At 40.3% G+C, this 27,110-nt stretch overlaps 2 protein-coding genes across 2 annotated transcripts in view; both read right to left on the bottom strand.

Moving 5' to 3' along the window:
• LOC135334430 (uncharacterized) overlaps positions 1–27,110 on the bottom strand; it is an 81,348-nt gene that overhangs the window by 20,352 nt on the left and 33,886 nt on the right. The gene's annotated exons all lie outside the window — the stretch shown is intronic.
• On the bottom strand, positions 43–26,816 carry LOC135334818 (uncharacterized). Its single transcript, XM_064530161.1, has 13 exons — positions 26,687–26,816; positions 8,928–8,975; positions 5,622–6,434; positions 5,448–5,568; positions 5,152–5,369; positions 3,877–4,188; positions 3,295–3,603; positions 2,863–3,189; positions 2,462–2,565; positions 1,721–1,827; positions 1,158–1,293; positions 919–1,067; positions 43–374 (listed from the first exon to the last, which is right to left on the bottom strand). The coding sequence occupies exons 1-13, from the start codon at positions 26,811–26,813 to the stop codon at positions 194–196; spliced, it is 2,952 nt and encodes a 983-aa protein (XP_064386231.1). The 5' UTR covers positions 26,814–26,816; the 3' UTR covers positions 43–193.

Below are 27,110 nucleotides of genomic sequence, written 5' to 3'. Positions count from 1 at the left end.
ATGTAAAGATTGTTAACTAAAAATGTAGCATTCAATGGGCAATTATGGTCAGAAAAACACTATTCACTTCATTTTACTTCAAGGGAACAAGTAAGAGATGATATAGTTCTAAAAGACAAATCATAACTATAAGTTCAGCAGCTAAGCTACTTATAACTGTCACCAAAATGATGTTGTTGTTAAGACTAGATTATTAAATGATCTTATATCTCTCATAGTTGAGATCCCCTTGCTTCTCCTCAGACTCTAGTCCCACGGCTTGTTCTTGTTCTTCGAGGCACTCGTGGGGTACTGGCTTCATGTCAAAACTAGGGCTAGCATACGTGAGGTCTCCTCCAGTAATGGGTTGCTTTGATCGAAACTTGACACAAATCCTGCAAGGGGAAAATATTATACTAATGAGAGAGTGGATATAATTATAGAGAAAGATTTGAACTTGAGATCACTGCATAACACTAAAGGAAAAATAATTATCGAAACTTTACGCAAACCCTGCAAAGGGAAAATATTCTACAAGTGTATATAAAGAAAGATTTGAACTTGAGGTCACCGCATAACACTAAAGGAGCAACCGTATAGGTAGCTTAGATTTACATGAAGGGGTAGCAAGATAGAACCTCCTTTTTGTCAGTTACGAGAGTAAATGCATAATAAATTATTATGTAGGGTACTTGATCAAGAAAACAGCAACATGAGTTAATTTAGCTCTAGATTGACTATATAGATCATGTTTCAGAAATGAAGATTGTTTCTTTGCTACTGGTAGATCACCCCATCATTGCATGTGCATAAAGAGTAACGTTTCACAATAATTATAGCCTGCATGCATGTACAAGAAAGTGGGCGTCCACAATGCTATAGATCTAGAATACCAGGGGAGCAACTTCCCCCCGCTATATCTACATCCCTGAGCCTCACCATGTGATAGTAATGAGAAGAAGGACCAGTATTAGGATTCCAAGACCAATACCAATGATCTGGTTGGTTGTCAGAATGGTGGTTGACTTTGTAGGCAGCTTTACACTGGCCACATTAAAGCCTAGGACTGCATACTCGTCATGGTGATCCTATAGGGGAGGGAGTTTTAGATATGACAAATGCACCCAAAATAATTATCAGTAGTATAGCTCAATTGTATAGCAAGGAGAGACTCTCACCAGTACAGCCGTTACCAAGGCACTGCCGCTGATGGTGCCACTATCTAAACGAGCGTACAAGTTGAAGCTGACTCTAGAATCTCCAGTGCTAGTGATGTCAGCAATGTAGAGATTGTCAGCCGTGAGCGTGTTCCTCCTGAGACAAGAGTGTGTGCATGTGCGTGTGTGTGGGAGGAGGAGGGTATAAAGACATCGTATAAGAAAATTTTGCTGCCTAAATTTTCTATTCGGGTAATGTTTTATCTATGTATATACAGGAAAATCTTCATTAACTTGCTACATACATACGGTACATTGTAAAAATGGATCTATAACTGAAAACCAAATTACATTTATGCAGGTTTATGCAAGACTATACAGTCATGCTGTATTACAAACATAAGTCGAGCGACATGTTGATCACTTTGCATAACAGAAACCTATACATCATGGTATATATGACACAAGATCCTTCCGGAACACCATGCATAGATTGCAAAGGATCAAAATAATTTTTACTGATTTGGCATAATTATTAACGTTATTGATATATACCTCTATAGCTGTTGTACAAATCAATTCACCTTGATCTTGCCTGAGGGTATGCTACCAGACACTCCTTGTCCTCACAGTAAGCATTGACAGCATCTGCTGTGGCTTCTCTGAAGCGCCTCTGATTCTCAAGAGTGAACTGGAGGGAAGTATAATCTCTATAATGAAAGCACCGCGGGTGTATGCTGATGCCTGGTGTAGGGGCCAAATCTTTATGCTATTACACAGAATTTGCAGGCCTTAAATATCACACTGTACAATACAATTCCTTACATTTGCTGTGATTATAATAATTATGGTGCAAAACAGTAGGAAATAATCGAATTGCTAAAAAGAATGGCTGCCAGTTCATGGAACAGTGCATGCAAGTTGCAGCTCTTTTCTAACTCTTGGAGCTACCAATAGCTATAGCGTTCTAGTGCAGAGCTAACTACTAATAGATAGCTGAAAGAGTCTACAATAGTCTTCCAAGTAAACAAACCTATGTAGCATAACTCGATACGAAGCATTATTTCACCAATATAATATGACTAGAAGCTCATAGAATCTCTTATTTAATATTGAGTTGCTGTCTACACACAGACACACAAACAAGTACACCTGACTAGAAATCTAGACCACTTCATCATAGCAGTCTACACTACACGTATACAGAGTACCGTACATATACACCGTCTACCTCGCTGCGCATGCGCAACTGAGGCATAATAATTATAGACATCATGTATGGGAGATGATGGATAAATTTATGGAGTTATAGTTGTAATTGTTACCGTGGAAGGAGTAAATCCGTTGATCTCCACGACAACGGCATTAGGAATAGTGTCAGTAGGAATAGTATCAGTGTCTGGTGCAGCAGTGGTGGTTAGCACATCCTCTGATATGTGTGAGTGTAGATACATGTAAATCTAGTTACATCACGTCTGGGCTTTCGGTTTCTATGTTGAAAACTATGTTGTCAAAAACTTGGGAAAAGAATAGAATTATGTTCGGTTTTTGTAGGAAGCCAAATTGTTGGCAAGTTATCTTTGGTCTCACAAATTTAAGGGTGGACATTTCAAATTATAGGTATCATTCAAATTCATAAGTCTGGGTCAAACGATGCATACTTAACTACTTCTATTATATGACTTGTTTTGTTAACAGAGATACATTATACGTAGAAACGTCTTACCGTTAGTGACAACATTGATACTTATACTATCTTCGCCATTAATACACGAAACGCTTCCAAGGAAGCCACCGAGAATATTCAGAGTGATACCATTCTCGAGGGTAGTGACTATAAAATCCTCGCCACTAACATCTGAAGTGAATTCTATTTCTTTTTTTGTCTCCAAGTGGTTGATTCTCCAGAACAACGTCTCAGGGATGATCTCAAGATCCGTTCGTGTAGGATTGATATACCAGAGACATTCAAACGAACTGGCTGTATTAATCATCGCACCATCGATAACTTGCTTACGGCTAGACGGCTTAATTTCAAAGAGAGTCAGAGGAGCTGCAATAATTATAAGTATAATAATTAGTCGAAGTAGTTTGAAATTTGAACAATTTATCTCCCTTTACAGAGAGGCATGCAGGAACTATTAGCTTCTCTAATTACCTGACACTTTCCTGAAGGTGGAGCTAGCTATTGACACAGTAGAGTTAAGAACATCGGGGTCCCTGGCCTCACAGATAAACTTCATCCCCTCTAGCATGCCAATATTGCTTTCGTTCAGTTCAAAATCCAATCTCACAGAGCTATTGGTGTCATCCAGGTAGGTAGACGTAATACCCAGTGATGTGTAATCTCCAGAGAACAGCACAAGAACATTTGTATTATCAGATGTACAAGTGAGAGAGGCTGTTGTATCGGGAGGGTCAGAGCTGAGCACAGTCAGGACCGGTGGGTAGAGAGTGAGTTCAGGTTCTGTGGGTGTTAAAGCTTAGGTATACGTACAAGCAATTCAAATGGATGCCTTAGCCTTAGAAAGATGCTGATGTTTGCAATAGGTAATCCCATGTAAGCATTTATTGAACTGAAACTTTGATGTGTATATGGAACATCAAAGAAAACCCGGCATTAAATATAACACTTGTACAACATCACAATCCTTGCCAGATCGCAGATTTGGCTCTCTCACAAACTTTTTCTACTTACAGTATAATACAGTATACAATCATCGTCATTCTGATAACTTACTGTTTACATTGATAACAAAGTTTGGTCGTAATTGAAAACTAAAATCGTATACGATAGAATACTCTCCCTCGTAGTCAAATTGGATCCTGTTGATGTGCAGCTCAACATGATGTGGAAACAACGTGTTTATTTCGAAATGGTACTCAAAAGTTGCCAGTTGTACATCAGGTTCATGAAACAAATTAAATCGATCACCACGAAGATCATAAAAAAAATCAGTAGTAAAACCGGTGTGTGCAAAGCGGAGTACAATGTCTTCATGTACATCAGCTGTAGCAGAGGATCCTTGGTAGAAAAAGATACGAAAAGCATCTGAATAAAGAGAAAGCAAAACACACTAAAAATAGAATGGAAATGATCACACTGGAAAAACCCAACTAAAGTACATGGTTCTTAGAACAGAGCGCTGTCTAACAGATCAAATTAACTAGAGCACTGAAGTGCAAACCCTCGGCTGTTTACATGAATACAATAAAGGATTAAGCAGTTGTATGTATATGAAGGATGGAAGTTGGTTAAATAGCAAGTAACATGCGCAATGAAGTTGTATAGACTACTGAAAAAGGCGTGCTGAAACAGAGCCTTGGTATGAGACATGCACTGTGGACTATAGGATCACTGCGAAGAAGCCTATACCTAGAGTCTTAGAAATAATAATTATGGCTCGTGGTATAATCTGGGGCTGGGGGCAAAGAAGGAACAATCATAATTCTTGCTTTGTACTTTAGTGATCCTTTTCTTGTTCCTGGTACAGGATCACTTTATGTCTAAACACGTAGATCTACCTTGAATAAAGGACAATTGTATCTATAGAGGCCAACGTTGCAAGTTCAAGCTTGCTCGCTTTTATTCAACAACGAGGCTTTAACATCGAAAGCTGCCACTATTAAAAGTAATAACTTGGTGTGTGGAGGCTATAATTATCCAGCAGTGCCTATAGCATCTAGGTAAGCAGACTCAGAAACAAGCTTCATAGCCTTTGCTCGTTTAGTTCGACAACGAAGCTTTAATATCAAAATCTGCCACTATTAAAACTATGTATTGTGTGGAGGCTATCTATGCTGCATGTAAACGCAGTGCTATGGCAGCCAGGTGAGCAAACTCAGATATCATAAACAAACAAGCAAAGAAACCAACGGACTACTATACCCGCTGGCCGCGGCACGGCCTCAGGTAATAAGCGATGGACAAGGCCCAACTTGATTAGGTACAATTCTCTGTCAATAGACCAGGACTATGAGTACATATACAATGTTCTGTCCGTGCTGCACTCACTGGAATGCAGAAGGTGAGGGCTGAAGAAAGTATTTCCCTCTGTCCTGCACGTGTAATAGCCTTCCAAACCAGACTCAGCTAGCCCCCTGGGTGCGTTCAAGGTGGTAGAGCTGGGCCAATCATTCTGGATGTAGTTAGGTGGAATAGACACTGCACCATTGTCAATCTCCAGCATGGGGTTCACATTTTCGTTAGTGTCCCTGCTAGTACACGTCACACTGTGTATGTATGGAGAGGAGAGTGTTGTGCCAATACGCATAATCAAAGGCAAATCTATGCCTTTGCTCATAGCTTACCTGATAATCCTCTCGCCAAGAGACGATCGAACACTGAATGGCTGACCTAAATCTAGCGTCAGGTTCAGAGTCAATCCATCGACATACTCCAGCTGAATGGACATAGTCACTGGCTCAGAATCTGCAGAGATATAATTAAACTAAAGGTCACCATGCAAACATAATTATGTTCACCTGTGGATGCCGTCCGGATTTTATCAATAAAATAAGAAAAATATGTATCGCTAGCAGTAGGATCAACCTCTATTCCATAATACGCGGTAGCAAATCCTGATTTTGTGTCAAGGTAACAGTCGTCAATGAAATTCCCATCACTACCAGTGCATATTCCTGTGCTCGCAACAAGAGCTAGATCACTAGAAGTCAGTCTTATAGCCACAGATGATGTTAAGCCAGGCGACTGGTTCAGTACTTCGCCACCCGTAATATAAACTAAGTCATTTATATCATCTTGATAGTAATTGCGAGAGAGTGATAGCTTGCTGGCATTGACAGTCGCAACATCAATGAAAGCATTGAAATGAATCAGAAGAATCCCCTCATCGGTCCAATAATCAAAGCTATCAATGAATACATGGTGCAAATTCAATCTCAAGTCACACAGAATGGCATTATTTGGTTCTATTCGAAGGTTGAACGGAGCTCCAAGCATATCTGCACTGTACATTTCCACGGGCATAGTAGAGGTTGTATCGATAAACTCATTCCTAACCATCCTGAGAAAATCTCTAGGATTCATGGTGATCAGGGTGGAGTTGACACGGTCGGATTCGCAAACGCCCCCGTATTCTGCTTGGAAGATTTCATTCGTGTACGTATTTCTAAAAACAAATTGGTTCAAAAAGCACGGTACATCAGACGTATGATCCACCGAAAAAAACTCGTCATCGTTTACAAATGGATTCTCCATCAAGTTGTTAAAGAGGATCTGTATGTCGACAGCATCGGAAAAGTAATAGAAATCCACACTGTCAACTGATACGGATCCTAATGAGAACAATTAAGTATAATATTATTCAGGCAGTTATACCGGCATGCACATACAAGTCTACACACGGTAATCAAGCTATAATAGCATTTGATTGACTTTATAAGAGGCTTATAGATATTTTTATAAATATGCATGTCAAACAACAACTATATAAAGAAAGTTTTGTTAGAGGTTTCACACCAGTCCGTCAAATGTATAATTATAGTCCATGTCATGCGCCAAAAATAGTCCACCTTTCACAAATTGGTCTGTCAAGTAAATATATTGAAAACATTATTGCAAATGCATGCATGCCAAGTGCTCAGAATCTGAAGCATAAAACAAGCCGTAAATTCTGAGGACTACCTGCATGATTGATGCCGTCTACCAAAATGAAGGCATGTACCGTTCGTAAGTGCATGCGCCTATAGGGAAAAGAGCAGGCCTCTATGCGCCTCCAGATGCGCTTATAGAGATTAACCACGCCCATGACGTTTCAATGATAACAGAAGAAAATCTCCATTACTATAAGCTAGCTTGATTGTTTGTCTGCAAGAAGTCTATAGTCATATCTGACAGCAGTAACACAACTACCGGTACTTAACATCTATAAAGAAGTGTGGAGACCAGTTGCAGTTGTTGGGCAGAGAACTGTGCAGAAAACTATGCGCCTTCTATCAAGGCTCTTGGTCTGCTAACCAGTATGCGCCTATAATTATTAGTTGATGTGTGCTTATTAACCAAGTGCGCTTATCAGATTATACGGTATCAAGAGTAGATAAAGTAAGAGTGATGAACTGCTGTATAGTAATTGTGGAGCCGCATCATTTTCCTTAATATGCGTCATCACTGTCGTCACTATTCAATTAATAAGTGCTGTTAAGTAAACTGCATGCGGTCTGTGATTTGTAGCATTGCCTGTATCAGGAACTGCGCAATCAGCATGTGCGGTTTCTGGGAAGTGTTGTTATTAGTACTGATTACTATCAAGTGATTGTGATGACGCAGGAGCAGGCAAATGCTGTTACTAGCAATTCAACACTCTTACTCTAACTATTACTACTATTTACTCTTGGCGGTATCCACTTGCTTTCCAATTCATCGATTATGAAGGTCTATTACTCGTCCAAGCAAAATAGAACGCTTGATGTGTCATTTTTGTTTGATACTGAAGTTCAGGAACTATACCTCTTTAATACTAGAATTACATCATGTCAGCAATAAATCCTGCAATGTGATTGGCTATAGAGGTAGTGTTCTAGAAAATCATGTACATGTACATGTAGTTACTTAGATAGATAAGAACAGTCTGATTGGCTAGAGACTCATGGTTGCTATGATCTAAAATGCTTAGGCACTGTTTAGGAAGTTTCCACGTGATTTAGAAACCTTCAGGGCTAGTAGAACCCTTGGGAATAACCAGATACAACAGCCCTTTGGGCTTCTAAGTCATGTAGAAACTCTAAACTGTTATAATTATTATAGAGTATAGCTATGAGGGTTGCGCAGTTTTACATCACTAGCAAAAGATGCACGCATGTGTTGAACTCTGAAAATTGAAAACATGTGCTGTTACTGCATGTTACGGTAAAACATTATATTAGCCTCCACTCTATAATTATATAGAATATTAATAATGTGTTCACAACACATTCATTTTTGATTGCAGTATGATAATATCAAGGGCGTACAAAAGAAGAGAGGGTATGCAACTCACTATATTTATGTCTAGCTAGTCTGTTCACAAACACAACCATCATACATGATCATATTAATTATTATGGTCAATAGGCTTAGCATGAAAGAAATATCTTCTTTGCAGCAGCTAATGTTCTGATTGAGACATGCAAGGAGGAGTATTGCGATTTATTTAACTAATTGACGTCCTTCTGTCTGTGCAATAACAGTTTTATTCTTGAGGGAATTTTACTACAAATCATTTCACACCCATACAACTTTATTATTAAATAATCAAGTGTGTTCCATTCTATAGCTTAGCCCACACACAAATCACTAAACTTTGAGTATCTGCATTTTTTCCGAGAAGTTCTTGTGCTGAATTAAAATTGAATTTCCAACATGCAAAACTGTAACTGTAAATGTGGAGCGATCATCCGATGCATAAAAGCATTCATGCAACCACTCGCTATTTCGTATATAAACCGGCCTGTACTGTGGTTTGGCAGGATTACACTTAAATAGATATTCATTATCCTCGAGACAGAACGCAAAATAAATATACTATAGTTATTAGATATGAGGTAGGGTCGTTTTTTAGCCATGGCTATTTTAGGAAATGCAAATACGTCGCCATTCTAGCCAAGCTGCACTGCCCAAGGCTGCATGGCCAGATTAACGAGAGTATATATTATATACTGTGTGCAAGTTATATATCTATAGCATAGTCAATGTAAATTTATGCCACATAATTCTGGTATGTATACATGCATTGTATAAGTATCGGAGTATAGATATTTTTAGGGCTCATATAAAAGTAAAGACCTTCTTACCATCAGTTGGTGCCTCAGTTGGTGCATCAGTTGGTACATCAGTTAGGACTATATATAATTATAGGGGTAGATAATTACTAAGTGGCTCATAAATTAATCTCATGCACTTCAGTAAGTGACTTACTATCTGATTCAGTTGGTGACTGAGTTGTTGCATCAGTTGGTGCATCAGTTAGTGCCTCAGTAGTCTGTCCAGGGCCCTCACCAAACTGACTGAAGCCTGGGCTGAGTCCAACAACCAACAGAGCCACAGCTATAAGAAGCTTCATTGCAAGAGAAATTAATGATCACTGAGTAATAGCTTGAGCTATTTATTAAAATTGCAGGAATTTATTTGCCTGGCAAAAGAGTAGAAACAAACCCCCCATGCATGCACCCCCAAAATAGAGGTATGTAAGGATCGTTAACTAAACATGTAGCATTCAATGGGCAAATTATTCATCATTTCACTTTACTATTAGAGTCTTTAGTATTAAAGAATGAAGGGAAAACCAAGGAGCTGGAGGATGATACTTCTAAAAGACAATAAATCATAGCTAGAAGTTCAACAGCTTAAGCTGCTTTAGATAATTGTCACCAAAATTATAAGCTATTAGCTATTATAATAATTATTATTATTATTATTTATTATTACTATTATAATTATTTAATTAATGATCTTATATATCTCATAGTCGAGATCCCCTTCCTTCTCCTCATCCTCAGACTCTAGTCCCATGGCTTGTTCTTCGAGGTCCTCGTCGGGTACTGGCTTCAGGTCAAGGCTAGTGCCAACATCGGTGAAGTCTCCTCCAGTCTTGGGTTAACTGTCCGATCGATGCTTCACACAACAAATGCAGGGAAAGAATAATACAATAGACGCTGTATAAACCACACTTACGTCACCACTCATTAGTCAACAGCTACAATACATAGAAAAATAACATACAGCCCCAGGCATGCACAGTTTTAAAGGTGTTTTTTCATTTGTTCGCAAGAAAGTAAGCAAAGAGAAAGGAGCCATATACTGACAGTATTAAGACTCTAAAGCGTGGCAGAAACACGGAAGCTGCATGCTCTCCAACAATTAAGACAGCTAAGCCTCCATGGGTCCATGCATGGGCGTGGTTTAGATTAAGAAGAGCTTGCAACTCCAGTATAAGGGACGTCTAATCGCCAACTTGAAATTCCCTCGGAGTAACCACGGTAGCGGAGAATATTATGGGTACATAACTATGATTATCTTCCTCTTATATGGTATATCCTATACTTATAGCGTTAAAATACCAAGTTTGATACGCCCTTGATAACAATGAGAAGGCACATGTTTTACTGAATTATTTTAATACAGCGGAGGAATGGGAAGATCAGCGACAAAAGACTATAGTTAGCGAAAAGAGAGACACCTCTTCCTTACAACAAGACCATCAGTTGGATAAGATGCAGGCATATAGCTTTTCTCTCTAAGATCTACAATCATGGCTATATCAATAGATCCTCTATCACACAAGTCACATTCCGGCCATTATGTGGAAAAGAGGACGAGTTTCACTAGGTTATTGGATGTGGCTGGATTGGAATGGGGGAAAAGGAGGCTAAATTGAGGTCAGTGGGTGACAGCTTGTTGCAAAAATCTGCACGTGAATCGAACGAGGTAGCAGATACTGAAATTTTTGCGAGAATCATTCGGCAGGTCAGGTTTTACCAATTAGTATCATGTAGGTATCAATCGCAATACTCCCCCTGAACACTAATTAATTTGTGCTGAACACTAATAGGCTATTTTTAGCATATTTATGTTTGACTTCCTTCTGCATGCTGCATGTCTATACAAAAACAGTTACTCTTGAGGGAATTGTACTACAAATCCTCCCATGCATGCAATTATGTACTTGTGTTCTATTCTATACATAGCTTTGCCAGATACAAATCACTAGACTTTGAGTATCTGCATTTTTCCGAGGATCTCCTCTGCTGAATTGAATCCCACATGCAAGACTGTAACTGCTGATATGTGGAGGGATCATCCGATGCATAAAAGCATGCAAACTGAGGGATAATTGGCATTAGCGTGGTAACTAAAATTATAATAGGGTTGCCAATGGGTTGAACAGCAAAATACCCAACCTCACCCAAGACACAAGATAATTAGCTGTTGCCCTTATCATTTGTGACATTAGTGGGAATTGAACATTGTATGAATAAATGTAACAGCAAAGCTATACAACTTGTCGTTCTTCCTCTCATGTCATGCTTGCCGGCCTAGCTAGAAACAACTCGGCCTGGAATCGAGGCTAACTCCAACCATGCCAATGCCAACCCATCTTGTTTACGTCATTTTTTATGTTTGAGCAGCTTTGCGAACCCAACTTTTCCGCATTTTTCACTAATGTTTTTGCACTTGTGTATAATTATAATTAAATGATATAAACAATAATTATTAGGACAGGCAAAGTGTTATTTCTCATCACTGAGCCCCAGCTGCTCACTTCTAGCCGCACTAGCCCCCATTGACAATTAGGAATTTATTTTGCAAGGTTAGACACAAGCCCCACCCCCAAAATAGAGGTATGTAAAGATCGTTATAACTAAACTTATACCACACTTACGTCACCACAAATTGATCTCATTGGTCAACAGCTGTAGGATATAGGATACGGCCCAGGGCATACAGTAGTTATTCCAATACAACATCGCACATGCGCAGTCCATGTATATATTGCAACTACTAATAACAGAGAATGAAGGAAAGGTAATTGAATCATAGATTGAAGAGTATGAAGCTTACATAAATAAATAAAATAAATAAATAACAAGTTAGGGTGAGAGTTAAGTGTGGAGTGTTAGTGCGACTGGTAGTATTGAATCACAATGTTCTGTGTTCCTCCACCACAGGTGTTAATGTTGAAGTTTGGTGCTGCAATAGGCTTCAAAGCTTCTTTAATCATCGGTTGATCGGAGTGCGAAGGAGCTTGGTGGTGGCGTTTGGGTGCTGGTGCTTGGAGAATGTCCGAAACAAGCTGTTGGTGCTCTTGTGTTGGTCGTTTGTACATTCGGACAGCATCTTGGCTTCGATGACCTGTTTGGAGCATGATGAGCTGTTCGTCAACATTGTTTTTAAAGAGCTCTGTTGCACAGGTGACTTTCCCTGAATGGTTTGTGAAGTTCCCATCAAAGCCTGCCTGTCTGCAAAATGTTTTGACGATGTTTGAGAGCTTGTGGACACCAATCACTTGCTTCGAAAACCTAGGTGGATTATCAGCAATCGGACGTCGATAGAAGGGACCATCCTCTGGGATACGTGACATGTAGTAGCAGAATGAAGAGACCACACATCTCTCTTCAAGGTCAGGTTTTGCATATATGTGGAGGTCTTTTGGTTGAATTTTTCGCTGGTGCAAACCTCCTTGCCAGTTCTTGCAGCTCTTGCCAACAAAGCGGAGAAATTTTGTCATCTTTTCCAATGATGAACTGGTCTTTCTGAAGATCCCTGTGCTCATCAGCGCCGCGGAGTCCAAACATCTTACAAGCGTACCAGAAAACAATGTTTATCAAACCTTCCCCAGTAGAACGAGAAAATATTCCCATTTGCCACAATTTCTCCTCCATTTCGGGAGTGATCGGCTGAGCATGCTTCCTTATATTCCCGACACCTTTCTTCGTCAGTTGCTTCATCCTTGCGTCGAGGCTCTTTCGAAGCATATCAAAGTCAGGACAATTTTCGTTGAAAAAGGAAATCTCAGGTCGTCCATTCTCGCGAAGGTGTCTCTGAATTGCAGCAACAATATTGTGGAGTGAAGTAGCAGGATACTCTTTGCTGTCCCTCCTTCTCGTCTCTTGAACAAACTTAGCTAGTTTGGTATTCATGGTGGTTATGTCCATCTGTTCGATTGGCTGAGATATATCCCTCACTGTGCACCAGTCAGTATAATTATACCTTGAATCCCCAATTGGTGGTTTTTTTTGTATTCTTTGGTATTCTCGTTTTTATTGCAGACTGTAGTTGGTCATCAGTAATGGGCTCTCCAAAGCGGCTGGAATGAGGGTGGGGCTGGTGAGAGACTGTCAACGGGTGGCAAAACGGCAGAGGGAGCTGTGTTCTCTTCCTCAGTTGTAGAGTTTGAGTTGGAGGGAGCAGTATTCTCTTGGTCTGTTGCAGAGTTGGAGTTGGAGGGAGCAGTGTTCTCTTGTTCTGTTGCTGCAACTGGAGAAGCAGAGGTGTTTACAGGAGTCTTGAGCCACTGTAAAAGGCTAGGACAGAGGGAGTTTTGTAGTTCTTTCACTTCTTCTTCAATTTCTGCATTCGCGGACGCAGTAGCTTCACAAACCATTCTTTCAATTGCTTCTTCCATTTCGTCGTACAGTTGAGTTTTGCAGAATGAATTACTGTTGCTGTGCAAGCTTGGATACGCGCATGCGCAGTATGGTATAAGTCAGATATGCCACACCTACTCGGAGGATATGCACCCTATATATCCTCCGCTACCGTGGTTACATACCCCTCGGCTCCGCCTCGGAGTAACCACGGTAGCGGAGGATATATGGGTGCATATCCTCCTCGTAGGTGTGGTATATCCTATACATGTAGCATTCAGTGGGTAAATTATGATCATAATTGTGCTGAAATTGTGGTTCCCTCATAATTATGTTCCTGGCAGAAATCATACAACTTGTTCACCTTTACCTGTTATCAGGAGTGTATCTTCATATACACTCCTGCTGTTATGAATGAAGGAACTATATATATAGAACAGTGGCGTAGCCAGGATTTTGGGAAGGGCATGCAGGGCTCAAATCCATTGAGCAGGGCCAGAGCATGCGCTGAATAGCTTGGAATTTTACCTAAAAAAAAAGGTCATCACTTTTCATCAGCAGTAAGCATGCGCAGTAGATGACCCTGCCCACATTTCCATTGAATGACATCATTCTAGTAACTACCTAGCCTCGATTCCCGGCCGCTTGAACAAGGCGCCGCCTTGTTCAAGCGGCCGGGAATCGAGGCTAGTAACTACCATGCAGTGTAGTGCAGAATAGATTGACAGATCAAGGTGATTCAAGCTGGTTTGGAGTTGATGAAACACAAAAGGGGGGGGCTCTAGCCCCGTCAGCCCCCCTCTGCCTACGCCACTGTAGAAGCAGGGTAGGGCGTGTCATATGGGGTGCCAAATGTGTCAAAATTTAAAAAAATTGCCCGTATTTATATATCTGTGTGTATTTATAAATCCATGCCAAGATTTATATATCTATGCTCAGATTTATAAATCCATGTCTGTATTTATAAATCCATGTCCAGATTTATATATCTATGCTCAGATTTATATATCCATGCTCAGATTTATATATCCATGCTCTGATTTATATATCCATGTCCAGATTTATATATCCATGCCCAGATTTATAAATCCATGTCCAGATTTATATATTCACACCCAGATTTATATATCCATGTCCAGATTATAAATCCACACCCAGATTTATATTATAATGTCAGTCAAGTGATACTCACATGACTACCCTTTCCCCGTTTTAATTAAAAAAAGAAAATACAGAATAAATACAGTTTTTCTTTAAAAATTCATATATCATGAACCACACATTGAAATGACTTGTAAATATTTCCTACAGGTAGCGCAGATCCCAGAGGTATCTTGACACCATCATCATTACCTAGCAACTGACCACCCCCCTAATTAGCGATTGTTTACAAACATTTATAATTATGTACACAAACAATAATTATTGTATGAAGGCACAATGTGACTAAAGACACTATATATAATTATGTGTTCTCAATATTCTCACGGAGACATGGTTCAAGCAGGATCAGCAGAAACTTGTCCATGAGGTCACATCGGCAGACGCCATTTTCCCGGGAAATGTTTTCTTCACCTACACACAGGTTTACAACTTAAATAGTGGCTCATGTGATGTCCACTGCTGTACTAACTAGCCTAAATACAGTTATACTGAAGCTATCAAGACTACAGATGCTACTCTAGCCTTACCAGATCCAGGAACTTAGTCCATCGTAAGAGCTTCTTCATCAGCCTGTTCTTCAGGCTCTATATTTTCTAGCTTGAGGTAGTTTCTTATCTAGCTATGATCCCAGCCACTGTCCTCTCACTCAACAAGGCCATAAGCATCGTTCTCCTCACTGTCTAGCTGCCTAGAACTTCACTGAGGTTGTACTAAGAAGATCTCGAAGCCATTATCAATTTATTAGGCCACTCCAACTTGGCAAGTGACACTCTGGTTTCTGGTCCTAAAGTTTTTCTAATATTGCATGTGGGCGGGCGGCTTTTTTCATTATGTCATTATCAATTTTACCTTATGAATCTCGTTATTTTGCAAATGAATATCATAATTAGACCGTTATGCGCATGCGTAGTAGAAATAATGGGATAGAAATCCAAGAATAAAATCTGATGCGGGCGGTGGACCAGAAACCAGAGTGTATCACTTGGAGTGGCCTTAGTCACATGCGGTCACTTTTCTTTTAGCAGTACTGCACCAAGCGTACCTCGAGGCAAGATATTAAATATACCACGTGAAAGAGCAGCTCAATGCGCTAGCCTCGATCCCAGGCCGAGTTTTCGCTTTTATAACGGTTAGGCGAACAACTAGGCCTGGTACTAGTTGTCTGCGCATGCGTCAGTCGTTCGTCAGATTCTGACAAATGGATATTCTCGTTCACTTTTGTGACATTTATATTCGTGTACTATCGTGTACTAGATAGAAGTCAGTTCCCGTTTTATCATTATTGGAATGGCTCTTAGCTGAAGCTTCTCTCTTCTCTGAAGCTTAGAAAACATTACTCTGAAGACTGAACAACAAGGGAAGAGGTATAAAGCTTTGTCAAGCTTGTTAAGGTCAGACATTTTTGTGTGGGCCCTGTGCTATCAAATCTTGTTCATGTTTGGCAAGATCTAGGTAGACTATAGTTTCATCATTAATAATTATGGTGGATCAAGTGAAGAGTGTGAGCTAGAGAACTTGGTGCTGCCATCATCAGCTCGTCGACAATGACACTATAACACGAGAAATTTAATATAGATCTAGAATGTCTATTAAATTTTATCTGTACAGGGGCAATGGCTAATATCCAGCTATCCCAACAGTGCTCCGCTTGGCTATACTAACGGACGAGACTGGATAGTTTGAGGTAAGGGTTTAACCGTCTTTGTAATTATTGTCCTATACTTACAGGACTGGAGTACGACCTGCTCGTTCGAGCGTTGCTGGGTAGCTCAGACTGACAGAGGCATCAAGAGAATCTACGTTTTCTCAAGAATTACGAGTTGGGGCCTAGAATCAGAGAAGTCCAGCAGCCTGCTAAATCTTTTTGAAACGTAATTTGAAGGCATTCAATCATCCTGAAGTTTCCCTGGGTCACTGTAATCGTGCTGCAGCACAACTGGCAACTCCCCAGGCCCTTGTGAAGCAGCTCTCTATGTGCATCTTTTGTGTACTCACTCTGTGTATTTTCTGTGTACAAATTTCGATTATAAATATTTTTGCCAACCACAAATACAATGAAAATTTGACGCATGCGCAGACAACTAGTACCAGGCCTAGTTGTTTGCCTAACCGTTATAAAAGCGAAAACTCGGCCTGGGATCGAGGCTACTCAATGCGCATGTCCTGTTACCTACAGCGTGTGCACAGCTCCAACATAGCCTCAATCCCAGGCCGAGTTTTCACTTTTATAACGGTTAGGCGAACAACAGGCCTGGTACTAGTTGTCTGCGCATGCGTCAAATTTTCATTGTATTTGTAGCCGGCAAAAATATTTCGAAATTCGTACACAGAAAATACACAGAGTGCATGAGTACACAAAATATGCACATAGAGAGCTGCTTCACAAGGGTCTGGGGAGTTGCCAGTTGTGCTGCAGCACAATTACAGTGACCCAGGGCAACTTCAGGATGATTGAATGCCTTCAAATTATGTTTCAAAAAGATTTAGCAGGCTACTGGACTTCTCTGATTCTAGGCTCCAACTTGTAAATCAGTTAAATTTTGAAAACGTAGATTCTTTTGATGCCTCTGAGCTACCCAGCAACGCTCGAACGAGCAGGTCATACTTCAATCCTGTGAATATAGGAAAATACTAAAAGAAACAAAAGACGGTTAAACCCTTACCTCAAACTGTCCAGTCTCGTCCGTTAGTATAGCCAAGGCTCTTGCCCAAGAGGAGCACTGTTGGGATAGCTGGACATTAGCCATTGCTCCTGTACAGAGAAGTAGACATTCTAAACACGTGTAGATCTATATACATATTAAATTTCTCGTATTAAACAGGTTATAGTGTCATTGTCGACGAGCTGATGATGGCAGCACCAAGTTCTCTAGCTCACACTCTTCACTTGATCCACCATATTAATGATGAAACTATACTCTACCTAGATCTTGCCAAACATGAACAAGACTTGATAGCATAGGGCCCACACAAAAATATCTGACCTTAACAAGCTTGACAAAGCTTTATACCTCTTCCCTTGTTGTTTAGTCTTCAGAATAATCTTCAGAGAAGAGAGAAGCTTCAGCTAAGAGCCATTCCAATCGATTCCAATAATGATAAAACGGGAACTGACTTCTAGTACACGATAGTACACGAATATAAATGTCACGAAAGTGAACGAGAATATCCATTCGTCAGAATCTGGCGAACGATTGACGCATGCGCAGACAACTAGTACCAGGCCCAGTTGTTCGTCTAACCGTTATAAAAGCGAAAACTCGGCCTGGGATCGAGGCTAGCGCAGGCCTAGTTGGTTCGTATGGCGCGCCGTGTGTTTCAATAACAATGTCTGCATATACATAGGCGTGTCCTGGTGTGAATATACCGACATAGCATGCACGTGCAATGATCACCTTATGCAGTGATCATGTCTGCACATGCAACCATTAGTCTCTGCACATGCAGTGATCATGTCTGCACATGCAACCATTAGTCTCTGCACATGCAGTGATCATGTCTGCACATGCAACCATTAGTCTCTGCACATGCAGTGATCATGTCTGCACATGCAACCATTAGTCTCTGCGTGTGCAGTGATCATGTCTGCACATGCAACCATTAGTCTCTGCACATGCAGTGATCATGTCTGCACATGCAACCATTAGTCTCTGCGTGTGCAGTGATCATGTCTGCACATGCAACCATTAGTCTCTGCGTGTGCAGTGATCATGTCTGCACATGCATGCAGTGATCATGTCTGCACATGCAACCATTAATCTCTGTCTGCACTGGGAGAGTGCAAAGGATCTTGATCAGCTATTTAGCATTACATAACCATTGGAATGGCAATACTGATTGCGCATGCTCAATTGGGCGTGGTCGATCATGACTTGTCGTTGTCAATATGAGATAGAGCTGCACATATCTCTGGAGCTGCACAGTTAGCTAGCTAGCTACTGAGTGATATTTCATGGTTGTCTGGGAGGACAGGGGGGTGCTCAAGCCCCCAAAACCCCCCATTGTACACGCCACTGACATGGATATATAAATCTGGGTGTGGATTTATAAATCTGGACATGGATATATAAATCTGGGTGTGGATTGGTATGGGAAAAAAAGGAGGAAACGGTCGATCGGGTTAGAGTTTGTAGTTTAAGAATTATAAGCTGCTGAAAACTGATATGAGCTTTGTGGATAAAATTTAGCCAACTAGACTTCGCATTTTTCCGAGGTTTTCATGATGCTGAATTGATAACTTTATATGAATGAAATTTCAAGGAAACGTTCCTTGAAATGTGAGGAATATACCTGGGTGTATTTTCCTATAATTATAGGTAGAGATGCTTGGAAAAATAAGTACATGCATTTGACTTGACATTATACAAACGCATTTCTGGGCGAGTTTATCAATGATTTGTCTCTGACTTCGTATGCTTTTATGCATTGGGATGATCCCTCCTTGCACATTTACACTTCAGGAGTTACAGTCTTCGGCATGCATGCTGTAGAAAGGCTGCTATTCTGCAAAAATTAAATCCGCCTTAACCATTCACCTGCCGAATGATTCTTGCCAAAATTTCAATCTACCAATCATCCAATTCAATGTATGGAATTACCGTTATAATTATGATATCAACGTATTTGGCGAAACACCTATACTAGTCCAAGGGCGGATACAGGAATATTGAAAGGGGGGCTAATCACCAGAACATTTTTGCTAAAAAAAAGGTCAACTGTTTTTGAGTGTAGCAATGTACTAAAAAAAATGTCAACCAGTTTTTGGGCACTGTATGCATGATCCCTTCAGCTGGGTAGACTAGCTAGAGCAGTGTTGCTGCTACAGTCCGTCAAGATGGAGGGGGGGGCTACAGTCCCCAAAACCCCCCCTTAAATACAGTAGACTCTCGCTATTCCGGCTCTTTGAAGTAAGGCCACATCGACAATTATACTGGTCGTTTCATTTTGCACAAATTGCTAGCTATAGATCTAGATGTTTTTACTATACACAAAACTGACCCTGAAATGCGGCCACTTATGCACTATTCCGTGTATACTGGCCAGTGCTGTATGGCTTCCCCAAACGAGGTTTTTAGTGTACGTTTATTACGGCTGGATATGACGTTTTGGGTGTGGTTTGGCAAATAAAATTGAGAGCATAATTGATTCGTTATCCTCGAGACAGAACCGTAAAATTAGTCATTAGATTCAAGGTAGGATCGTTTTTTAGCCGTGGCTATATTTTAAGAAATGTGACCACCTCGCTATTCCCAGACTGCACTGTCCCAAAGGTGACCGGATTAATAAGTCTACTGCATGCAAATTAAATCTATAGCTATATATAAAATAAATGTTAATGTAGATGCCATATATATAACTCTGGTATACATGTCATGCATGCACTAAGTACCTCAAGCAACTTGTTAATTCCGACTGGGATACCGATATTTTTAGGGCTCTAAATACTTTCTTACTATCAGTTGGTGCCTCAGTTGGTGAATCAGTTAGTGCCTCAGTAGTCTGTCCAGAGCCCTTACCAAACTGACTGAAGCCTGGGCATGGAGAGAGCCCCACAACCAACAGAGCCACAGCTATAAGAAGCTTCATTGCAAGAGAAATTAATGATCACTGAGTAATAGCTTGAGCTATTTATTAAAACTGCAGAAATTTATTTGCCTGGCAAAAGAGTAGAAACAAGCCTCACCCCCAAAATAAAGATTGTTAACTAAACATGTAGCATTCAATCGGCAATTATGGTCAGAAACACTATTCACTTCATTATACTTCAAGGGAACAAGTAAGAGATGATAGTTCTAAAAGACAAATCATAGTTATAAGTTCAGCAGCTAAGCTACTTATAACTGTCACCAAAATGATGTGTTGTTGTTAAGACTAGATTATTAACTGATCTTATATTTGTCATAGTTGAGATCCCCTTCCTTCTCCTCAGACTCTAGTCTCACGGCTTTTTCTTCGAGGCCCTCGTGGGGTACTGGCTTCATGTCAAAACTAGGGCTAGCATACGTGAGGTCTCCTTCAGTAATGGGTTGCTTTGATCTAAACTTTACACAAACCCTGCAAAGGGAAAATATTATACTAATGAGAGAGTGGATATAGAAAAAGATTTGAACTTGAGGTACGTCACTGCATACACAATCATGCAATTAATAAAGGAGCAACCGTATAGGTAGCTTAGATTTACATGAAGGGGTAGCAAGATAGAACCTCCTTTTTTGTCAGTTACGAGAGTAAATGCATAATAAATTATTATGTAGGGTACTTGATCTACTGGCAGCAAGAAAACAGCAACATGAGTTAATTTAGCTCTATAGATTGACTATAGATCATGTTTCAGAAATGAAGATTGTTTCTTTGCTACTGGTAGATCACCCCATCATTGTTAACGTTTCAGTGGCGGATCCAGGAAAAATGAAAGGGGGGGTCCAAACTAACTAGCGCCCAGCGCAAGTAATGAAAGTCACTTGCAGCGCGAAATTTTTAGGTTACGCCCACTTCCGGTCAAACGTGACTAGGGAAAATCCCATGCTCAGCCAGGGGAAGTCCCATAATAGACTTGTGTAGAGCTGCCACGAACGAACAGTCAACTAGCTAGCCTAGGCTAACCTGAACACTCCTTTGGCAGTTGATACATCAAAACAACAGATACAATCATTGAATCAAATTATAATAGCTACAAAAACTGATAAATAGCTGGTGTCATTAAGCCTTTTAAAGTTAACTTCAAAAGGGGGGGTCAAGGGACCCCATGGACCCCCCTCTGGATCCGCCACTGCGTTTCACAATAATTCATATATAATATAGCCTGCATGCATGTACAAGAAAGTGGGCGCCACAATGCTATAGATCTAGAATACCAGGGGAGCAACTTCCCCCCGCTATATCTACATCCCTGAGCCTCACCATGTGATAGTAATGAGAAGAAGGACCAGTATTAGGATCAGTCCAAGAGCACCTCCCACCACTATACCACTAATCTGGTTGGTTGTCAGAATAGTGGTTGACTTTGTAGGCAGCTTTACACTAGCCACATTAAAGCCTAGGGCTGCGTGCTCGTCACGGTGTTCCTATAGGGGAGGGAGGTTTAGAAATTCACCCACACATAATTATCAGTAGTAGCTCAATTGTAGAAAGGATCGAGAGACTCTCACCAGTACAGCCATTACCAATGCACTACCACTGATGGTGCCACCATCTAAACGAGCGTACAAGCTGAAGCTGACTCTAGAATTTCCAGTGCTAGTGATGTCAGCAATGTAGAGATTGTCAGCCGTGAGAGTGTTCCTCCTGAGACAAGAGTGTGTGCGTGTGTGTGTGTGTGTGTGCATGTGTGTGGAGTGTGGGAGGAGGAGGGTATAAAGATACCGTATAATTATAGAGAGGAACATTTCGCTGCCTAAATTTTCATATAAACTATACCTTAATTTTCGGGTGATGTTTATCTATGTTTATACCACACTTACGTCACCACAAATTGATCTCATTGGTCAACAGCTGTAGGATATATAGAATATTAGCATACAGCCCCAGGCATGCACAGTTTTTCAAGTTGTTTTTTAGTTTTTTCATTTGTTCAAGAAAGTAAGCAAAGAGAAAAGAGCCATGCTTGACGGTACTAAGACTCAAAGCGCCGGCAGAAACACGGAAGGTGCTCTCCAACAAGATGGCTAAGCTTCCATGGGTCCATGGGCGCGGTTTAGATACATTTTATCCAAGAAGAGCTTGCAACTCCAGTAAGGGACGTCGAATGGTCAACGCTTGGACCAAGGAAGCTCTTGAGCATCTGTAGGAGTCAACATGTTGCTCAACTAGCTCTTTGACGGCTGCAAAACCGGGCATAGTCTTGTTCTTTTTTGCAGTCTGCATTGTGATTGAATTGTTGCTAGGGGGAGGTCCTTTTATAGTGCTGCGGTCACGTGGTATAAGTCAGATATGCCACACCTACTCGGAGGATATGCACCCTATACCGTGGTTACATACCCCTCGGCTCCGCCTCGGAGTAACCACGGTAGCGGAGGATATATGGGTGCATATCCTCCTCTTATAGGTGTGGTATATCCTATACTTATATCCCGTTGCTACGTTGTTGCCAAGTGCAATATGCAGCATAATGCACTGCTGAAAGTCATATTGCACTGACCGCAAAGTCATATTGCACTAACCACAAAACGCCCCTCTGGCATAATTAAATTAAATATTGTATCATGAGAAATAACAAGTATCAAAGTAAGTCCAGCCATGCAGGAATGTTCAGCACTGCTGGAGTTTCTTCTTTGCAACCATGCAGGTTTTAAAATCGTCCCAGGCTCATTTTGTGAAGATTCTGTGTTCCTAGACCTAGTCCTCCACTTCTTGATGCACGGTCAATTTTCTGGCTTCACCATAGCACTAGAAGCGGCTCTTTTTGCAGGGGGCTTGAGCTGTTTTGCAGCAGTGTAGAGGCGAGCTTCTTTGGCTTGGTTGTGATGCCGAGGATAGTGGAGGGGGCTGTTCTAGCAGCAGTTACACTGATGAGTAGTATAGTGGGGTGGGGCTGTTTCTTTGCAGCAGTAAATGGGGTGGGGCTGTTTCTTTGCAGCAGTAGTGGAGTGGGGCTGTTTTGCAGCACCAGAAGTGGGGTGGGGCTGTTTTGCAGTGGTTTCAGCGTTGGAACTCCAACAATTTTGTGTCAAGCCATTCGTTGGTCATGCCAATCTTATACGCTGCATATACTGGCGTCTAGGAGAGAGAAGAGATGGAGCTGTGTCTAGAGTTGTCTTTGTCATCTTTTTGTGCAGTTTATATTGTGTTACTAAGACAGTGTTATGTTGCTATGCCCTCGGGATATAAACTAGTTATTACACGTGCACTCGGGCTGCATGGAATATATTGCACTCAGCCCTCGGGGCTTACGCCCTCGTGCTTCAGTGCAATATATTCCATACATCCCTTGTGCCCGTGTTATAACTATAACATACAGTATAATTATATGGGAAATTTTCAAAAACTTGCTACATGCATACGGTACGTTGTAAAAATGGATCTATAACTGAAAACCAAATTACATTCATGCAGGTTATATGCAAGACTAGCTACTACATTAATGCTGTATTAAAAACATAAGTCGAGTGTTGATCACTTCGCAAAACAGAAACCTACACATTGATCATGGTATATGACACAAGATCTTTCCGGAACATCATGCAAAGGGTCAAAATAATTTTTTTCAGATGTGGTTCATTTGCAAAGACTGCATACCAACATAATCATTATTAATACCTCTAGCTGTTCTATGAATCAATTCACCTTGATCTTGCCTGAGGGTATGCTACCAAACACTCCTTGTCCTCACAGTAAGCATTGACAGCATCTGCTGTGGCTTCTCTGAAGCGCCTCTGATTCTCAAGAGTGAACTGGAGGGTAGTATTATCATTAAGAAAACCTCTAATAATAAATAAATAATAAATAAATAAGTATAGTGAAAGCACCGCAGGTGCATGCTGATGCCTGGTGTAGGGGCCAAATATTTATGCTATTATACAGAACTAGCAAACCATAAATATCACACCGTATATACAGTACAATTCATTACATTGCTGTGGTTATAATTATGGTGTAAAAGAGTAGGAAATCATCGAATTGCTAAAAAGGATGGTTCATGGAACGGTGCATGCAAGTTGCAGCTCCTTTCTAACTCTTGGAGCTACCAATAGCTAGCGTTCTAGTGCAGAGCTAACTACTAATAGATAGCCAAAAGAGTCTGTAATAGTCTTCCAAGTAAGCAAACCTATATATATGTAGCATAACTTGATAACGAAGCATTATTTCACCAATAAAACATGACTAGAAGCTCATAGAATCTCTTATTTAATATTGAGTTGCTGTCTACACACAGACACACAAACACACCTGACTAGAAACCTAGACCACTTCATCATAGCAGTCTACACTACACGTATACAGAGTACCGTACATATACACCGTCTACCTCGCTGCGCATGCGCAACTGAGGCATAATAATTATAGACATCATGTATGGGAGATGATGGATTAATTTATGGAGTTTTACCGTGGAAGGAGTGAATCCGTTGATCTCCACGACAACGGCATTAGGAATAGTGTCAGTAGGAATAGTGTCAGTGTCATCAGGTACAGTCGTCACAGTTGTCACAGTCGTCACCGATGGTGCAGCAGTGGTGGTTAGCACATCCTCTGATATGTGTGTGTAGATACATGTACCGTAGTTCATCGTCAAAATGCCATAACCGCCCACCCCCTTCTTTTTCTTGAAAGTCCTGTAATTGCCATCGCCCACTATTGCGCATGCTTATATTGGGTCAAAGTTTAACATGATGCAACATTTTAACTATGCACCTATAGATATAGCTCTAGCTAAAAAATAAGACTTTAAAACGTTATAATTATAGTACCATAAATTGAAGAGTTAGAGGGATAGGAAACGGAGTGGTGCACGTGATAATTTTACATTGAATCTGCAGTGGAGCAATTTATAACACGCCTATATAGTCCGTGAGCCACGTGTAGTACTTGCTAATGACTGACCACACCTAGTAAAAGAGACTTTCCAATAAAGTTATAAGTTCCCAAGGCTGTTTTAGAGCTAATGGAACAGTGCGGATGATACTTGAGAATACCAACCGTTTCCTATCCCTCTAACTTTTCAATCTATGATAGTATACTAGGTATACACCAGTATGCAACTGCATGCATCTGTTAGATCTATCCTATATATACAACAAACATCAAGTGTTCAAGATTAGACAGTTTCCTTTTGCATGCATGCATGAACACCAGAACACATGCATGTATACATGTTCTACTTTTAGCCCTTTCTTTTTTATGGCAGAGCGTTTTCTGTGATCTGTTCAAGTACTATACAGGAGATGGACGGTATACAATCAATCATCAATCACATTTATAGCTCGTAATTGCAGAATTCTTAATAATGGCCACAATTTAAATGGAAAATTATAACTTATAATTATTATGGTAACACTTACCAGCTTCACACACTCCCTCCTCATGGTTGCTATGATCTAAAATGCTTAGGCACTGTTTATAGGAAGTTTACACGTGGTTTAGAACTTCAGGGCTAGTAGAATCCTTGGGAATAACCAGATACAACAACCCTTTGGGCTTCTAAGTCATGTAGAAACTCTAAACTGTTATAATTATTATAGAGTATAGCTATGAGGGTTGCGCAGTTTTACATCACTAGCAAAAGATGCACGCATGTGTTGAACTCTTGAAAATTGAAAACATGTGCTGTTACTGCATGCTAGTAAAACATTGATATTATTTATATTAGCCTCCACTCTATAATTATATAGAATATTAATAATGTGTTCACAACACGTTAATTTTTGATTGCAGTATGATAATATCAAGGGCGTACAAAAGAAGAGAGGGTATGCAACTCACTATAATTATGTCTAGCTAGTCTGTTCACTAACACAACCATCATACATGATCATATTAATTATTACGGTCAATAGGCTTAGCATGAAAGAAATATCTTCTTTGCAACAGCTAATGTTCTGATTGAGACATGCAAGGAGGAGTATTGCGATTTATTTAACTAATTGACGTCCTTCTGTCTGTGCAATAACAGTTTTATTCTTGAGGGAATTTTACTACAAATCATTTCACACCCATACAACTTTATTATTAAATAATCAAGTGTGTTCCATTCTATAGCTTAGCCCACACACAAATCACTAAACTTTGAGTATCTGCATTTTTTCCGAGAAGTTCTTGTGCTGAATTAAAATTGAATTTCCAACATGCAAAACTGTAACTGTAAATGTGGAGTGATCATCCGATGCATAAAAGCATTCATGCAACCACTCGCTATTTCGTATATAAACCGGCCTGTACTGTAGTTTGGCAAGATTATACACTTAAATAGAGATTCATTATCCTCGAGACAGAACGCAAAATAAATATACTATAGTTATTAGATTTGAGGTAGGCGTTTTTTAGCCGTGGCTATTTTAGGAAATGCAAATATGTTGCCATTCTAGCCAAGCTGCACTGCCCAAGGCTGCATGGCCAGATTAACGAGAGTATAAATTATATTATATACTGTGTGCAAGTTATATATCTATAGCATAGTCAATGTAAATTTATGCCACATAATTCTGGTATGTATACATGCATTATATAAGTATCGGAGTATAGATATTTTTAGGGCTCATATAAAAGTAAAGACCTTCTTACCATCAGTTGGTGCCTCAGTTGGTGCATCAGTTGGTACATCAGTTAGGTTCATAAATTAATCTCATGCACTTCAGTAAGTGACTTACTATCTGATTCAGTTGTTGCATCAGTTAGTGCCTCAGTAGTCTGTCCAGAGCCCTCATCAAACTGACTGAAGCCTGGGCTAGGGGAGAGTCCAACAACCAACAGAGCCACAGCTATAAGAAGCTTCATTGCAAGAGAATTAATGATCACTGAGTAATAGCTTGAGCTATTTATTAAAATTGCAGGAATATATTTGCCTGGCAAAAGAGTAGAAACAAGCCCCCCCCATGCATGCACCCCCAAAATAGAGGTATGTAAGGATCGTTAACTAAACATGTAGCATTCAATGGGCAAATTATTCAGCATTTCACTTTACCATGATTAGAGTCTTTCATAGAATGAAGGGAACCACGGAGCTGGAGGATGATACTTCTAACAGACAATAAATCATAGCTAGAAGTTCAACAGCTTAAGCTACTTTAGATA

The sequence above is a fragment of the Halichondria panicea genome, chromosome 1 (genome assembly GCF_963675165.1).
Source record: "Halichondria panicea chromosome 1, odHalPani1.1, whole genome shotgun sequence".
Lineage (NCBI taxonomy): Eukaryota > Metazoa > Porifera > Demospongiae > Suberitida > Halichondriidae > Halichondria > Halichondria panicea.
The sequence above is the reverse complement of the archived record's forward strand: the minus strand, read 5'-3'. Positions and strand labels throughout refer to the sequence as shown.

What these genes read in the sequence shown, in the direction of transcription:
- LOC135334818 (XM_064530161.1), bottom strand. Translation starts at nt 26,813, where the DNA reads ATGAAGCTTCTTATAGCTGTGGCTCTGTTGGTTGTTGGACTCTCCCCT. An exon ending in TGCAACAACTGAATCAGATA is followed by an intron (nt 8,976 to 26,686) that starts GTAAGTCACTTA and finishes AATTATATATAG; the next exon opens with TCCTAACTGATGTACCAACT. An exon ending in CTTTGTTATCAATGTAAACA is followed by an intron (nt 3,604 to 3,876) that starts GTAAGTTATCAG and finishes TAACACCCACAG; the next exon opens with AACCTGAACTCACTCTCTAC.